General features: G+C 49.3%; 1 protein-coding gene across 1 annotated transcript in view; it reads right to left on the bottom strand.

The window, feature by feature from the left end:
- Window positions 1-322: 322 nt before the first annotated feature.
- The window catches only part of URM1 (ubiquitin related modifier 1), a 33,241-nt gene continuing 16,018 nt past the window's right edge, over window positions 323-17,545 (bottom strand). Inside the window, exons 3-5 of the mRNA XM_077305318.1 lie at window positions 10,592-10,673; window positions 2,759-2,807; window positions 323-1,265 (exon numbers count right to left, since the gene is read on the bottom strand). Of these exons, the coding sequence (XP_077161433.1) occupies window positions 1,197-1,265; window positions 2,759-2,807; window positions 10,592-10,673 (200 nt within the window). The 3' untranslated portion in view covers window positions 323-1,196. The remainder of the gene's footprint in view (window positions 1,266-2,758; window positions 2,808-10,591; window positions 10,674-17,545) is intronic.

The following is a 17,545-nucleotide window of genomic DNA, read 5'->3' as shown; positions in this document are numbered from 1 at the left end:
CTCCCATCCAAGTACTGACCCAGCTTAGCTTCTGAGGAGTTCAGGCTATGCTATACCTTACATTCAATCATTTGTACTGTGCATGCCTGGGTTGCTGCTTCTTTGCCAGGTGCCACAGTTAAAGTTCCTCATGAAGGCCTCCTGCCCTTGTTTGAACTACTGAAGAGGCAAGCCTTGGGCAGGTCAAACGGGGGTGTGGCTTGTCTCTTCTGCAAGGCCAGACTTCTCAGGTTCTGGTGTTTCTCCCTCTGTTTTAAGCACATGAACTATCCTTTCAAGATAATGGTCTATGCCACACAGATCACGAGCACAAGCAGAGGCGTCTGTTATGGGTGAAACCCTTTTCAATCCTCTTTGCTGTCTTTATTGTAGGTCTTCCCAACCCTCCTACAAAGCTGTTACAAATCTCCCTGTACAAATGCAGAGCAGTCAGGGCAGTTGAATTTGCAGCAAAGGCGGAACTTGAATCCAGATCTCCCAGAGCACTCTTCTGCTCTTTGCACCACGGACGGTCTGACTCCTGCCCTCCAGCTCTGTGAAAACCTTTGCAACAGAAAAGGCTGGCTTCTAAGGGTGGGGATGAAAAAAAAAATGGAAACAGCAGCAGGGAAAAGGGGGGGGGGACCAGGACTAGGCAGAGCCTTTAGAAGGTAGAAAGGCAGGTGAGAGAGTTCTCAGTAGTCCGCAAATTCATGATTTCACAGCTCTGGGCCAGCGACTTTGCAACAGAGTGTTATCTCAGCCACATAATCTGGAGCGTGGACAGGCAGGTGCAGAGCAGACTATGGCTGAAGAGCAGCCCCACAGTCCGGGCTCAGAGGCAGAACAGGACATCTCCCCTCTGTCGCCTCTCCTGCTGCTGGGGAGGAAAGTCGTTTTGAACAACTGCGGCAGACAGCCGAACCAGAGAGCACTCAGGAGCTCAGCCGTTGTCGTTCTGTGCTCCAAGACAGTCATTGCGAGTCTTCTGTCCAGCGGCACGAGCCTCCCGTGCTGTGCACAGACAACAGCAACCCAAGGCCAGAATCGGCCCAAAGGCCTGAGAGCAAGAGCTGAGCAGGAGGAGGAGGAGGAGAGTGTCAAGGGGTAGATTAAGACAGCAGCTAAGAAGAGACTGGATCTGGTTTCTTGACTGCAGGCAGCTGGCGCGAGGGAGATGAATAATGTCCGTGGCCAGAAATAAAAGCCCCAGAAGTCTAACCACCGTGTAAGGTAGAGATGAAAACCACATTATCCTGGTCCTGGAGTTGATAGTCGAGCTCCCCCTGAAGGCAGGAAAAGAAAACAAGAAAGGCAATCACTCTTCTGGCTTACTTAGTGGGCGTTTTAACTTGCCCTGAGGGCACAGGGTTGGAAACAGCATGAGGAACCAGGCATCTTAACAGGAGGCCAGCAAGGTCAGGTGGACCTGCCGTTCAAATACACTCAGAAATATTCTGTCGAGGGATGGGCCCCTCTCAGCTGGCCTGTCAACGGGACACAGAGAAGACGGGCATCTGTAAAGGCAGGGCCTGGTCCTCTGCAACCTGAAGTCCAAACCGGAGGGGTTCCGTGGCCTTTCCCAGAAGTCTGGGCAACCGCTGAGATCACTCAATGTTACTGGAGTCCACTCCCCGTGTTGGTCTACAGACCCTAGGTCAGGGGTAGTCAAACTGCGGCCCTCCAGATGTCCATGGACTACAATTCCTAGCATTCGCTGGCAGGGGGCTCCTGGGAATTGTAGTCCATGGACATCTGGAGGGCCGCAGTTTGACTACCCCTGCCCTAGGTGGAGCAAACCTGGAACTTCTGCTTTGCTTTTATCCTATCGGCCCTGCACAAGGCTGGTCACGTCTGGTGGGGGTGGACGGGTGGCGGCACTTCTGGTGACACGGCACTTCGGGGGGAAAGGGGTGTGGTGTGGCCAGCTGACATCACTCCGGGGGTTCCTCGAAACCTGATAAGCATTTCAGGGGGCCCTCCACGACTGAGCTCTACAGGCTCAATGCAGCTATTGAGAGCTCAGCTGGCAGCGTACCTCCTAGTTGCCACCTGAAGTGCAGCAACAACAGAAGCAAAGGCATGACCAGATGGAACCTGTTGGGAGCAAGAACTGATCTGTAGTCTGGGGTCCCCGCCCTTTTTGAGCCGTTGGGCACCACAGCCACAAAATGGCCGCTGCAGGAGGTAGAGCCGACCACAAAATGGCTGCCGCAGCTTACCTCCAGTCCCACAGAGGAGAGCCTTGTGCTGAGGTGGTGGCAGCTGCTGCCAAAGAATGCTCTTAAAACTCCATCGAGCCAATCAAACCTCCAGTGGCCAACCAGAAGCCTCGCACGGCCCTGCCTACTGCCTTGGAAAACATCTGGCGGGCACCGGAAAGATGGGTTGGCGGGCACCGTGTGGGAGACTCCCACTGCCGCTGACAGTGCTCTGCTCTCACTTGTGTCCAACGTCTTTGCAGATTTACCCAACTAATCAAATTTCTAACAGCCAATCGGAAGTCTTGCTGGGCACCACGATGGGGACCCCGGACTACGAACACGAGAGTGGGTCTATCTCCTTTCCAGTGGCTGAGAACACGATGTTCGGACGAGGGTCTCGGAGCGCAGGATTAACATTAGGAGCAGGCCGCCCGCCTCTGTTTCTTGCAGCACACAGCCAAATTCTGCACCGGACACCCCAGACTCCCACGGCATGTTTGTAGCGTGAGCATTTGCAACATGCTTCCTAGCAGAAAGACACGAAATGCACAGAAAATGGCAGAAGCGGTACGAACCATTAACTCCCAGTCCGCCTCATTGATGAGCACCAGTATACCTGGCCGCCTGTGGGGAAAAAACAAGAAACAAGGGCATGTGGACATGTTCATTCAAGCCATTTTTAACCCACATTTTTGCAGTCTGCTCACATGATCCCTCTCCTGCTACAGAACGGAGTTCTTCACCCTTTCTTTGCTATTTTTCCCCTCCCGAGGACCATGCAAATCTGAGTGCTCCATAAAGTATCCTAAATTTCAGTTTATGGCTTAGCAATTTTAGAAGACAAACATGCCAACATGAGCACCCTATTCTGATGGAACATCAACCCTGAGAAAGAAAATTACAATTTCCTGCAACAGGCTAACTTCGCCTGCTTTCATTGGACAGATTCCGCCCTCCCCCAACCTGCAGGATTTCAGAGATGGTCTGAAATGGTTCAGCCATACTGGACTTAATACTGACCAACAGGCAAGAGTTGGTGGATGAGGTGAAGGAGGTGGGGACCCTAGGGGGAAGTGACCATGTCCTCATAGAATTCCTTTTGAGATGGGGAGCCAAGGAAGCTTGTAGCCAGACGCGGATGTTGGATTTTCGTAGGGCAAACTTTAATAAACTCAGAGACATGATGAGTGTCATACCATGGACGAGAATGCTGGAAGGGAAGGGAGAATGTGAAGGGTGGGCGCTACTCAAACAAGAGCTATTGCATGCTCAATCAATGACTATCCCAGAAAGATGAAAACACTGCAGGAGCTCTAAGAAGCCTATTTGGATGAACAGAGAACTTCAAGAGGAACTAAGAAAGAAAAGGAAAATGTTCAGGAAATGGAGGGAAGGACAGAGCTCTAAAGAAGAGTACCTACAGGTTACTAGGCACTGTAGATCAATCATCAGAAAGGCCAAAGCTGAGAGTGAGCTAAGGTTGGCCAGGGAAGCCCACTGTAACAAGAAAAGATTTTTCAGTTATGTGAGGAGCAAACGTAAAGTAAAGGAGGCAATAGGCCCACTATTGGGTGCGGATGGACAAACTCTAACGGAAGATGCAGAGAAAGCAGAAAGCAGAGCTAAGATTGGCCAGGGAAGCCCATTGTAACAAGAAAAGATTTTTCAGTTACGTGAGGAGCAAACGTAAAGTAAAGGAGGCAATAGGCCCGCTGTTGGGTGCGGATGGACAAACTCTAACGAAAGATGCAGAGAAAGCAGAAAGGCTTAGTGCCTATTTTACATCTGTTTTTCCCCACAGGTCAAAGGGTTTAGGCACATCAAGAGATGGCAGCAGCTAAGAGATAGTGTCTGGGTGGCAGGGTGATATGGACAAAGAGGTTGTCGAGAGGCATTTAGCTGCACTGGATGAGTTCAAATCCCCTGGGCCGGATGAAATGCACCCGAGAGTGCTCAAAGAACTTTTGGGAGCACTTGCATAACCCTTGTCCTTCATCTTCGGGACCACTTTAAGGACTGGAGATGTCCCGGAGGACTGGAAGAGACAAACGTTATTCCGATCTTCAAAAAAGGGAGGAAGGATGACCCGGAAACTACAGACCAGTATGTCTGACCTCTGTTGTGGGGAAGATAATGGAGCAGATATTAAAGGGAGCGATCTGCAAACATCTGGAGGACAATTTGGTGATCCAAGGAAGTCAGCATGGATTTGTCTCCAACGGGTCCTGTCAGACCAACCTGGTTTCCTATTTTGACCAAGTAACAGGTTTGCTGGATCGTGGAAATTCAGTTGATGTCGTTTATTTGGATTTTAGTAAAGCTTTTGATAAGGTTTCCCATGATGTTCTGATGGATAAATTGAAGGACTGCAATCTGGATTTTCAGATACTTAGGTGGATAGGGAATTAGTTAGAGAATCTCACACAAAGAGTTGTTGTCAATGGTCAATCAGACTGTCAATCAGACTGGAGGGAGGTGAGTAGCGGGGTACCTCAGGGCTCCGTGCTCGGTCCGGTACTTTTTAACATATTTATTAATGATCTAGATAGATGAGGGGGTGGAGGGACTACTCATCAAGTTTGCATATGACACCAAATTGAGAGGACTGGCAAATACTCTGGAAAATAGAAACAGAGTTCAATGAGATCTGAACACAATGGAAAAATGGGCAAATGAGAACAAGATGCAATTTAATAAAGATAAGTGTAAAGTTCTGCATCTGGGTCAAAAAAATGAAAAGCATACCTACTGGATGGGGGATACGCTTCTAGGTAACACTGTGATCTGGGGCCAAGGGACCAAGCCCTATGAAGATAAGTTGAGGGACTTGGGAATGTTCAGCCTGGAGAAAAGGAGGTTGAGAGGGGACATGATAGCCCTCTTTAAGTATTTGAAAGGTTGTCACTTGGAGGAGGGCAGGATGCTGTTCCCATTGGCTGCAGAGGAAAGGACATGCAGTAATGGGTTTAAACTACAAGTACAACGATATAGGCTAGATATCAGGAAAAAAAATGTTCACAGTCAGAGTAGTTCAGCAGTGGAATAGACTGCCTAAAGAGGTGGTGAGCTCCCCCTCACTGGCAGTCTTCAAGCAAAGGTTGGATACACACTTTTCTTGGATGCTTTGGGCTCATCCTGCGTTGAGCAGGGGGTTGGACTAGATGGCCTGTATGGCCCCTTCCAACTCTATGATTCTATAAGTTTTTTAAACAGGAATGCACCAAGTCAATGATTCTATGATTTAATATAGAACAATCAGTGGGGATTATTTTACTGGAGGGCACACACAGGCATCGGGGGTGGGGGGTTGAGGGGGTATTTAAAAATCCTGAAGATTTTAAAACCAACCAGGTTGGTCTGTTGGAGACAAATCCATGCTGACTTCCTTGGATCACCAAATTGTCCTCCAGATGTTTGCAGATCGCTCCCTTTAATATCTGCTCCATTATCTTCCCCACAGCAGAGGTCAGACTACCAGATCTAGTGGTGAAAGCAGATTTTAAAGCTCTGCCAAAACTGCCGCCCTTTCGGGGAAAATGTGGCCCCTGCCTCACCGGCGGACTCCTCCTCAGCCCCTGACTTGGGACAGAAGCTGCCGACAGCATCTCCGTCTTGTCCAAATGAGCTTCAGTTTAAAGGCCCTCACCTGGCCTTTTGCTGCCTGCAGGTGGCAGTTAGGAATCTCCACCTCACCTGGCAGTTTTGGGGAATACAGCTCATGCATACAAAATGCTTTGAAGACCGTAAGATTGATTGTAAGCCTGTGGCTTCTTCGGGTAGTAAAATGGAAGACCATAAGATCTGGGGTGTTTTCTAAAAAGTTTCATTTTAAAAACAAAAAGAGGAAAGCCAAAATTCTCTGAATACGGCTGAGCTCCATGCTGGGCACGAGACAGGTGCCTTCGACGGCCTGGGGCTCCCACAGACCAAGTTGCCAAAAGAAAATCAATTTGCCCTCACCCTGGTGCCAGCACTGTTCTCCTAGCAGAAGAATCCCAGACTAACTGGCACCGTGACGGCAGGCAGAATGCGCTGTGCCAGGTGATGAGGGTGGGCAATTTTAGGGGTTGGAATTAATTTTTAAAAGGGCCCAGAAAATGCTTTTACCACTAGATCTGGGTCCAGAAACACCTTAAGATAGGAATACAAAGAGCAATCAGACTAATAACCTCTATAGTCCAGGAAACCCATAAACCACCCACACTGTGCGAAAGATGAGATTGGGTGGACGGCTTTTCAGGGCAACGCAGTTCAGCCTCAAAACTGAAATCTGTGCCCAGCACATCCTTCCTTTCATTCGTGCCTGGAATCTATTCTTCAAAGGTATACTGCCCTTGAACATGGAGGCTCTGCTCTTAGCTATCATGGCTACATGTGTGGTTGATCCCCGTTTTTCCTATCTATTCCTGTCTAGCAACATCCAAGTGGCCTTGCAGGATCACCAGATCCAGTATCCATGTTCAACCGTGGCCCAGCTTCTGGGGAACTCCCACACAAAGGCGTGGGGACAGGAAGCCTTCTTTGCCCCATCTGGCTTTCAGCAACTGATATTTGGGTCTGTGCTGCTTCTGTACATGGAGGCTTAAATGTGTTCATGTCTGTTTCAGTCCTGCCTGTCCTCAGGGCATTTGCTAATCTCCTTTAAAAACCACCACCATAACGTCAGGTGGGTGGGCGTGTTGGTCTGAAGCAGCAGAACAAATTTAGAATCCAGGGGCACCTTGAAGACCAACCAAATTTTGATAAAAGCTCATCCCTTGAATAAAACTTCATTGGTCTTCAAGGAGCCCCAGGACTCTAAATTTGCTCCACCATCATAAATGATTTCCAGAAATGAATTCTTCTCTGTGTGAAGTATCCGTTTTGGTTAAATCTACTGCCCACTGATGTGGAACGTGCCGCGTTATAAAAGGGGGAGGACAATTTCTCTGTCACCTCTCCCAGCTCGGGGTCAAGAGGGACATTTATGGCAGGGGTCCCCAACCTTTATGAACCTGTCAGCAAATTTGGAATTCTGACACGGAATGGCAGGCGCAGCCCCAAAATGGCTGCCATGGGAGGTGGAGCTAGCGTAGCCTCAAAATGGCCGCTGCAGCGTAGGTCCTTGTGCAGCTGCTGATGGAGCAATGCTTTTAAAAATCTGCACAGCCAATCAAATCTCCAATGGCCAATCAGAAAACATGCTGGTCCAAAGCCCCACTTGGCCCACCCACTTTCTAAAAACATGTGGTGGGTGTCAGAAATGCTACCAGCAGGCATCACAGTGCCCATGGGCAGCAGGCCGGGGACCCCGAATCTATTATGTCCTTCATTGTCACCTTTTCTCTAAGATGAGCAGCTCCAGAGAGCAGCTCCTGGGATTACTGAGATCAATCCCTTGATTGCTTTGAGAGTCCTTTTCTTGCCAGATCTATCAGATCCTTTTAGAAACAGGCTGGCCAGATGGTTAGGAATCCGGTACTCCCAACCCCTTCCAGATTATTTCAGCATTTTAGAGACCATACAAGACTGAGTAGATAAAGAAAGATGCAAAAAAAAAATGAATGGCAGAAGCTGTTCCCTGGTTGCAGGGAGAGGCAACGCTCCTTTTAAAAATCAAAGGTTGCCCCCCAAGGGCTGGAGCGGGGGTGGGAACACACAGATCTCAGGCAGACACCGCTCCCAAGAAGACGCCCAGGCTGACAGCTTTTCGATACGATAGAGTTGAGGCTCGTAATTGAAATTTGCAGGTGTAACGCAGGCTGCCTGATGCGGCGAAAGGAAACCACTGCAGCCTCTTTGGCCAATAGCTGTAAACCGCCAGGATCAGCTCCACGCCTTGGGTCGGAGGCAGGAGGGATTCCCCGGACTCTGATCGCTGCCGGAATCCCGCGGCTGCCTCTCCGGCTGCCGGAGTCCCTTGGCACACGCTCCGGCTCATACGGGCGGGCAATGAATGTTAAACATGTGCCTTCCTGGCATTGTGGAGCAGAGCTCCAGGCTCCTGGCGATTCACAAAATAATAATACATTTCCCCAAAGGCTGTGTTAGCCATTTCAACCCCAAGAAGCAGGTGGGCGGGCCAGCTGAGCCGGCACTGTGAACCGCAGCATGCAACGCCCTGTGTCTGGGGCAGCCCTGCAGGAAGAAAGGTGGGAGCGTCTGAGCTACAAGCGAGAGTGCAGGCCACAATGATTCAGATCCTGTCCCCAAGGCAATCCACACTCTGATCTCAGAAAAGCCAACTTCCCTGGAGCAGGAGCACGAAGGTCACAGACGTTAGGAAATACCTTTTCCTGCCTGAGCCCCCGGACAGCCAAGCTAGATGGGCTAGCGGTCTGCCTCGATATTCCCAGATGTTCTGTTTGGAAGATTAGTTCTTGCTCAGTGGTTGCTGCCCACTTAGCATGGCAGAAGGAGGGTTTGAATTGGGAACCCGGGGGTGAAAGAAATCAAGAGATATAGGCCTAATCATTTAACTTCTCCACATATAAAGTTAAAATAAGCAACTGTATGAAAAATACATGTATTTATTGCAAAATAATTTAAAACATTTTAGAATGTTGAATAATTTTATTCTGTTTTGAGGCTCATTTGATCTATATATTGTTTTTAATTATTCTGCAATAAATACATATATTTTTCCTATAACTGATTATTTTAACTTTTTGTGTGGAGAAGCTGAATTATTAGGCCTGTATATTTTGATTTCTTTACCCTCTGGGGTCTTAATTTGTGTTTTGGTTTTTTTCCCTCCCTTCTCCTAGATTGAAAGCAGACAGATCTGAACCCATCCAAAATTCAGACGAATAAGCCCCTTTTTGGAGAACTTTACTAGTCACGGCTTACAAGCCCCTTTTTGGAGAACGTGGCAAAGGGTCCATGTTTTTTTTTTGGGGGGGGGGGTTAAAATCTCCGCCAGCCAATTAAACCTGCTGGATAATCTTGGACCAGGCATTCCATCTCTCTCTCTCACACGGACACACAGAGGGAGAAATACCTCTTCTGAGACAGAATGGAAGTCAGCGCAGTATAAAGTCTCAGGAGCTAAACAGGGCCAGTACTTGGAAGGCTCTGCAGAAAAAGGCAATGCCAACCACATCTGCTGAATCCAGGGTTTTCTCATCTAGGGTTTCTTGACTGTCCTGGAAGGGTTTCCTGGATGGGTGGGAGTTAAACTTTTATTGGGTGATATGACCATTTATGTTGACCCCTCTCCCAAAATGGCCAGTGATGGGCCTGGAGGGGGTGGGAAGGGGAGGGGCCCCGGGTGGGCGTGTCCACAACTCTGCTTCCCAACCCTATTTTACCTGATCGCGCCACTTCTGGGGTATCCCCGTAGCCTGAAGAATGTCTCAGGGGTTTCTCAGTGGCTTAAGCACTTGCCTTGAAAGCCCCTCATGGAGGCCATACGAGTGGGCTGTGATCTGAGCTCTTTACACCCCCACAGATGGTGCTTACTGCCAGAAGGATTTCTCCTTGTTTCATTCATGCAGATGTACGGACATTTAATTAGTCAACCAGCCCTTCCCAAAATTACTTCACGCAAAAGAAAGTTCTCCTCAAAAGGCACCTTTTCTCTAGAAACCTTTGATCACACTCCAGCTTGGTTGGTTAAGAGTGGCAGCCTCTAATCTGGAGGTCTGCTTTCCCACTCCTCCTCTAAGGTCCACATGCAGCCAGCTGGGTGACCTTGGCCAGTCACAATACTCTCAGAGCTCTCTCATCCTCTCCTACCTCACAGGGTGTCTGCGGTGCGGAGAGGAAGGGTAGGCAATCGTAAACCACTTTGAGATTCCTTTGGGTCGTACAAAGCGGGGTATAAAGGCCCCAGTGCTTCTTCTTCTCTTAATGTGATTTTCCAACCAGCCAATGCCCGCGAGTGACACTCGGAGGGCCCAATCAGGAGCCGCAAGTTTTATCCCGGACAGAGCCCGCCCTATCTCCTCCCCTTTAGCCCTTACTCCTTTATTTTATCCGCTCCGCAGGAGTGGTTAAAGATATTCAAAACATTCCCACATTTCAGCCACTAGCTTTGTCAAGGAAGATAAATTTTATTGTTTTCAGACCAACTTCAATTTTGTAAATTTGTCTCAAATACAGTGTAAGGTCAAGTAGCTCTTGTTATAACGACCTAAACTCTATTTGAGAGATATATTTACAAAATTGAAGTTGGTCTGAAAACAATAAAATTTATGTCCCTTGACAAAGCTGTGGGCGAAACGCGCTGGTACTGTTTTGCATATAAAAGAATAAAGAAATAACAGAAGATTGAAGACTCCATAGAAGTTTATTTTGGATATTTTATTTGCCACCTTGGTATCCCAGTGCCTCAATACTTGTTTTGTATCTGATCCTTCACTGGGTCTACCCCTCACTATTTATAATTTTTGCTCCCACCTGGAGGCTGGCATCCCTAATGTACTTACACAGAGTCTCCTTGCATGAACAGTTCCAGTCTTTCTTTCAACAGGTTTTCTTTGATCCATACGAGAAGGCTCCTAATGTCCCCTGGAAAGAACCAAATTCAGTATTTATTGGGGGGTTTTTAGTCACTACTAACTCAGAGAATCTCACAGAGACCTCCCAACACTTAATGCCGAAATGACTTCATACCTCATACATTATATAATATAATAAAATATATACAATACAGAAGAAGAGTTGGTTCTTATATGCCCCTTTTCTCTACCCGAAGGGTCTCAAAGCGGCCTACAGTCGCCTTCCCCTTTCTCTCCCCACAACAGACACCCTGTGAGGTGGGTGAGGCTGAGAGAGCCCTGAGATTCCTGCTCTGACAGAACAGCTATACCAGTGCTCTGAATGGCCCAAGGTCACCCACCTGGCTGCATGTGGGGGAGTGCAGAATCAAACCCGGCTTGCCAGATTAGAAGTCCACACTCCATTGCTTCTGCCATACAGAGGATGGAGCAGAACCCTCTCTTGCCCCGGAAGGACAGACCAGAACCAATGGATGAAACTCATTCAAAAGAAATTATGTCTGAACATCCGGAAGAAGTTCCTGACAGTTAGAGCGGTTTCTCAGTGGAACAGGCTTTCTCAGGAGGTGGTGGGTTCTCCATCTTTGGAGATTTTTAAACAGAGGCTGGATAGCCGTCTGACGGAGAGGCTGATTCTGTGAAGGTTCAAGGGGGCGGCAGGTTTCAGTGGAGGAGCGAGAGAGTTGTGAGCGCAGGATGGGCAGGAGAAAGGGAGAAGTGAACCTACATCCTCCCCTCCCAGTGATCTTTCCCCCCCCACTCTTTGGGGGAGTGAAAAGCAAGGTACAAAAAAACCCTGCTCCCCATCTATTTTTGTTGTCGTCAAAATAAAAGGGGAGCAGTTTCCACTTCCCACTTTTCCGCTGGACGGTCCAATTCAAGAAAACCCTCTGCCTCATTTGCACTTCTTTGAAAGGCTGTTTATCTTTCCCTTATTCCATCTTTTTTCTTTCTGCTTCAGAGGCTGACAGAAGAGATGGGCGCATGCGTGCGTGCGCATGTGTTTGTGTGTGGAGAAATCATGGAAAGCAACGAGTGGGGGCAGCGCTCCTTTTCACAGTGTCAATTTTATTTTGCAAGCCAACACAAAAACCAATTTCTTTATGCAGCAATAAGATCAGTTCATTTCCTGCCACAGAGGAAAAGAGAAAGAGAAGGGAGAAAATAACAGGTTGAAGAGGTTTGAGGAAGGGACAAACAACAAACGGGAGTTTTCTTCCTGTGTTTTCGCAGCCCTCTTCTTTGTGAAGGCCATCCTGAAGCATCCTTTGGCAGAGTTCAAAGTGACATGTGAGCACCCATGCACCCAAACCCCTCCTGCTTCTGAGCTGAGCTGGAGTCCCCCCCCCCACCCAACACAGGCAGTTCCTTTCAGTTTACTGAAGAAAACCTACAGCCCCAAACACACAATCACATACTTCAAATTTGAGGGTTTTGTTAATTATAGTTCCTGTTGCAAAAGGTTTTAATTTGACTGAAGGTTGCCTCTGTAAGAAGTTTTGTATCCCTTTTTTAAAAATTGATTTTACTAAGAATTTGTCAGACTGATATCTAGATTTTTAATTGTGCTTAATGGAAGAAAATGAATATGCAGCTTTGAAATAATAAAATAATAAAATATATAAAATGCAGAAGAACATGAGAGGAGTGTGGCTGTATTCTGTGTACAAGAGTAAATTGCCAGGGATCAGGGCATCTGGAACTCTCAGGTATACTGCACCTGTGCATGGATGCTTCACTTAATTATTATGACTAAAGTCCACAGGTGGTAGAAAGTGCTGTCTAGTCACAGCTGACTTATGGTGACCCTTTAGGGAAGGGGTGGCCAAAGTGTAGCTCTCCAGATGTTCATGAACTACAATTAACATGAGCCCCAGCCAGCATGGCCAACTGGCAGATGCTTATGGGAACTGTAGTCCATGAACATCTGGAGAGCCACAGTTTGGCCACTCCTGCACAGGACTTCCAAGGCAAGAAACGTTCAGAGGTGGTTTGGCCTTGCCTATCTCTGCGTCAAAACTCTGGAGGTCTCCCATCCAAAGAGTAACCAGGGTGGGCCCTGCCTAGTGTCTCAGATCTGACAAGATCAGGCTAGTCTGGACTGCCCTACTCAAAAATATCTGGTGTTCTGAAACTATCTGTACCATAATGCAAGTTTTATTTACAATATATTGTACTTGATTCTGTATATAATATAATACAATCTGTTCCACTTAATATTTCTGGTAAGGGCTTGGAGGAGGAGCACGTCTCATGGCTTAAGTGCCACTCAATGCTTAACACCCACTCAGGGTGGCTGTCCTGCCCTTGAGTGCCTCTTCCTCCAACCGACTTGCCTGTCTGTCCAGCAGCCAGCCAATTGCCTTCCGTCCCCCACCCCTGACCACCCCCTCCTCCTGCCACTTCCCTCTGAGGCTTGGAGGCTGCAGATCCCTGCCGTGTGAGAGCTGCCCCTGCCCCCTGCCAGTGATTTCCCTAACAGCTGCCTGCAGCCTTTCCACTCCACCCCCTCTAATCTAGCACCTGTTGTATTCCTGAATGCAATGGGCTAAAATAACAGCCTAAGTGCTTAGTAGGCAGAGAGTGGGCATGGCCTGTCTGAGGCAGGGTCCCGATTGGGCAGAGGCAGCTAAGGGCTCCCCGGCATAACGGGAGCCAGCAAGGGGGGGTGTCTTTCCCTTACCCCTTGGGCAGGGAAGCCTCCCTCCCCCCCCTGCTCAGACCTTGGGGAGGCCGGGGGGGAGGAGGGAGCCCTGGCAATTTAAGATGGCGCCGGCTCCTGGGCACAGTGCCATTTCTGGACCTTGGGGAGACTGGGGGGGGGCTGTCTTCTTCCTTTCTTCCTTCCGTCTGTCTCCCCTCTCCACTACCCCACTAGCGCCTGCTGCATTCCTGATTGCAGTGGGCTTTTTTTACTAGCATTATATCATATCATATCTACACACACAACAAAACTCTGGGGAAAGCTGTAGAGATGGGTTTTGAAACAGGAGCAGCCCAAAAGCACTGTGGCATGTGGTGTGCATAAACATATTTCAGTGAAATGCAACATTTGAGAAGATGTTGAAACTACTATTCAGGCAGGAGGTATCACACAAGTACATGAAAGCGCCTACAAATTGACCAAAGAAGTTGACCAGAAACAAAACCACCACTGGAGTACGACAATAGAACAGGGATATCTGAAACTGTCCTTTTTTGTTTCTTAGGCTGCCATTACAAGCTCTGCTGGTGGGCAAAATGAGTTGATTCTTTCGGGGGGGGGGATTTGCACACAAAGGATGCAAAAACAGCTTCCAATTCTGACTGGTAATACTGCATGACAGAAATAGCAATTTCCAAATCAAAATGCCACATTTGTGAAATTATTTATTTATTTAATTAATTATTGCATTTATATACCACCCTCCTCGGAGGCTCAGGAACACAGTCTGAATGTCAGCCTGGAGAAGAGGAGGCTGAGAGGGGACAGGATGGTTGAAAGGTCCTCACTTGGAGGAGGGGATGAAAAGGTCCCTATAGGCAGCAGAGGAGAGGACTTGCAGTAATGGCTTTAACTATGTGTAGAACACTACCAGCTAGATATCAGGAAAAAAATGTCCACAGTGCAAGCAGGTCAGCAGGGGAATGGGCTGCCTAAGGAGGTGGGGAGCTCCCCCTCACTGGCAGTCTTCCAGCAGCAGCTGGACAGATCCTTCTCCTGGATGCTGGAGGCTGATCCTGCACTGAGCAGGGGGTGGGACTAGATGGCCTACATGGCCCCTTCCCACTTTAGGATTCTGTGAGTCTAGTTCAGCTGTGGAAGGGGCTGCCTAAGGAGGTGGGGAGCTCCCCCTCACTGGCCGTCTTCAAGCAGCGGCTGGACAGATCCTTCTCCTGGATGCTTTAGGATGGTCCTGCATGGATCAGGTGGTGGGGCTTGATGGCCTGGATGGCCCCTTCCAACTCTGTGGTTCTATGATTCTATGAATGTCTTCCAGGTTTTAATAAAAAGCACAGTGTGCCATGTTGTTACATTAAAAAACTGAGGGGACCCCAAGAAACCCAAACGTACAGTATCTGAAAGCCAGTAGGATAGCTGGGCGGAGTGTTGGATCAAGGCAGGCTTTCTCAAGCAGGGTTACATGAGCTGTTTGTTTTTTACAGCCCTGGAAGTCTTTCCTGAATGAGTGGGAGTTAATTTTTAATATATGTATTTATTATATTTATACTAGGGTGCTAGCGGATGGGGAGGCAGTCTGTAGGGAAGGAAGGAAGAAGAGGAAAGGAGGAAGGGGAGGGAGAAAGGAGGGCAAGGGGTGGTTGAAGGGATGGGTAGAAGGGAGAAAGCAAGGAAGGCAGGAAGGAAGGAAGTAAAGGAGAGAGACAGGAAGCAAGTGAGAGGGAGAGACAGAGAGACAGGAAGGAGATGGAGAAACCGAGGAAGTCAGAAGGAAGAAAGAAAGGAAGGCAGGCAGCGAGGTAGGTGGAATGGGAGGGGACAGGGGTGTGTGTGTGTGAAAGTGGGGGGGAGTTGCGAGGGGGCGAATAGGGAAGGGGAAGTGGCAGGGGAAGAGCGTGGGGTAGAGAGGGGTGTGTGTGTGGTTGTTTGGGGTGGGGGAAGCGGTGGGAGAGCGCGGTGGGTGGGTGGCAGAGTGTGTGTGTGTGTGTGTGCGCCTGGGTGCGGGGAAGGGGCGGGGGCACGATCGCACGTGGGGGCCAGGGGGGGTTGGCTGTGGAGGATGGGGTGTGAATGTGTGCAATCCATAACATGAATATAGAAACAATCTATAACATGAATAAAGGTAAAGGTATCCCCTGTGCAATCACCGAGTCATGTCTGACCCTTGGGATGACGCCCTCCAGCATTTTCATGGCAGACTCAATACGGGGTGGTTTGCCAGTGCCTTCCCCAGTCATTACCGTTTTACCCCCCAGCAAGCTGGGTCCTCATTTTACCAACCTCGGAAGGATGGATAACCATACAATAATATTAATGACTAGCTTCAAAGCCCGTTCCTAAGAATGGGCCTTGAAAGAACCCCTCCCCTGGCCCCCAGCCAGGCAGCTTAAGGTGGCTTTGGGCCGCAGTTCGCAGCCAGATCTAGTGGGGCAGGTGGGGGCTGGACAGAGCTCCTTAGCAGGCAGTCAGCAGGCCGGGAGGCCCTCTTCAGCAGGCCCAGCCAAGCAGGCCAAGAGGCCCTCGTTGGGAGGCCCTCCACCATGACCCTTTGCCCAGGGCCTCTCCCCTTACCTGCTGCTGGCTCCAGGCACTGAGGGGCCTCTGAGAGCAAAGAGGCTAGAGTCCAGGGACAGAGGGCGGGACCTGCAGGGCCAATCAGGGTGCAGCCAGCTTTGCAACTTGGAGAGCCGGACAGGTTCTACCCCCCAGGCTGTTTCACAAATATATAGAGGAACCATGGATAAGGATAGTTGTAACAATATAAACAGTTTAAACAATGCAACAGTGTACACAGCTCCAGAGCACTCTGGTGACATTCTGAGAGGGAGGGGAGCAGGGGCCCTTCAGTTGCTCTTGGTTAAGCCTGGTCTCAACCAAATGCCTGGCGGAAGAGCTCCTTTGCACACCCTGCAGAACTGTTTAAGCTCCGTCAGGGCCCTGAACTCCTCCAGGAGCTCCTTCCACCAGGTGGGGGCCAGAGCAGGGAATGCTCTGGCCCTGGTCGAGACCAGGTGAACTTCTTTAGGGCCAGGGACCTTTAGCTGGTTGGTAGCAGTGGAGCGCAGGGCTCTTTTGGGGGGAAGGCAGGGGGGCGGTCCCTCAGGTACACTGGGCCCTGACCGCGTATGGCCTTGAAGGTAATTACCAGAAACTTTAGTTTGATCAGGAATTCAACTGGCAACCATTGCAATTGATGGAGGATGGGCCGGATGTGGGATCTCCACGGTGTTACTGTGAGGATCCTGGCAGCTGCCTTTTGGACCAGCTGCAGTTTCCGGGTCAAAGCTTTTAAATTTTGTTAAACATTTATTGGGTGACATGACCATACATGGTCATGTTGGCCTGCCTACCCCGAATGGCGATTGATGGGCCTGGAGGGGGTGGGGTGTGCATGGCTCTGCTTCCCAGCCCTGTTCTGCAAGGTCACACCACTTCTGGGATGTCCTGAAGCCTGAAGAATGCTCCAGGGCTTTCTCAACGGTAGAAAAGTTGAGGAAGGCTGGATCCAAACCTTCTCTCTGCAATAGAAGTGTACTGGACCAGACACAAACACTAGCCTACCTCCTAGGGTTGTTGGAAGGATGAAATGGAAGTGAAGAGAGTGCTTTGGGCCCCCACTAAGGCAGAAAGGTGGGGGATCAATGAAGTCAAAGGAGGAAGGGAGGACGAGGAGGAGAGTTGGCTTTTGTATCCTGATTTTTACAACCCAAGAGAGACTCAAAGAAGCTCACAATTGCCTTCCCTTCCTCTCCCCACAACCGAACCCCTGTGAGGAAGGAGGGCTGAGAGAGCTCTGAGAGAAATGGGATTGGCCCAAGGTCACTCAGCTGGCTGCCTGTGGAGGAGGAGTGGGGAATCAAGCCCAGTTCTCCAGGTTAGAGGCCGCTGCTCTTCACCACGACACTGAGTCTGTTATTAAAGCCAACCCAAGTATTCCCACCACAAATTGACAGGCAACCAAGGGACAGCCAACATCAGGGCTCTGGCTTGGGTCTTCATGAAAGACGCCACACGTTCCTTTTCCTCTTGGCATTCGGACAATCAGGTTCTCATGGCTTCTGTGTCTAGAATGTTTTAACGGAGTGGTTGCTTGTGCTGATGACGGCATCGATTGTTTTACTGCTATAGCGCTTAAACCTCAGGAAAAGTTATCTCGAAATGCTGTAAACCAGTGGTCCCCAACCTTTTTATCACCGGGGACTGGTCAACGCTTGACAATT

This window comes from Paroedura picta, chromosome 12 (genome assembly GCF_049243985.1).
Source record: "Paroedura picta isolate Pp20150507F chromosome 12, Ppicta_v3.0, whole genome shotgun sequence".
NCBI lineage: Eukaryota > Metazoa > Chordata > Lepidosauria > Squamata > Gekkonidae > Paroedura > Paroedura picta.
The sequence above is the reverse complement of the archived record's forward strand: the minus strand, read 5'-3'. Positions and strand labels throughout refer to the sequence as shown.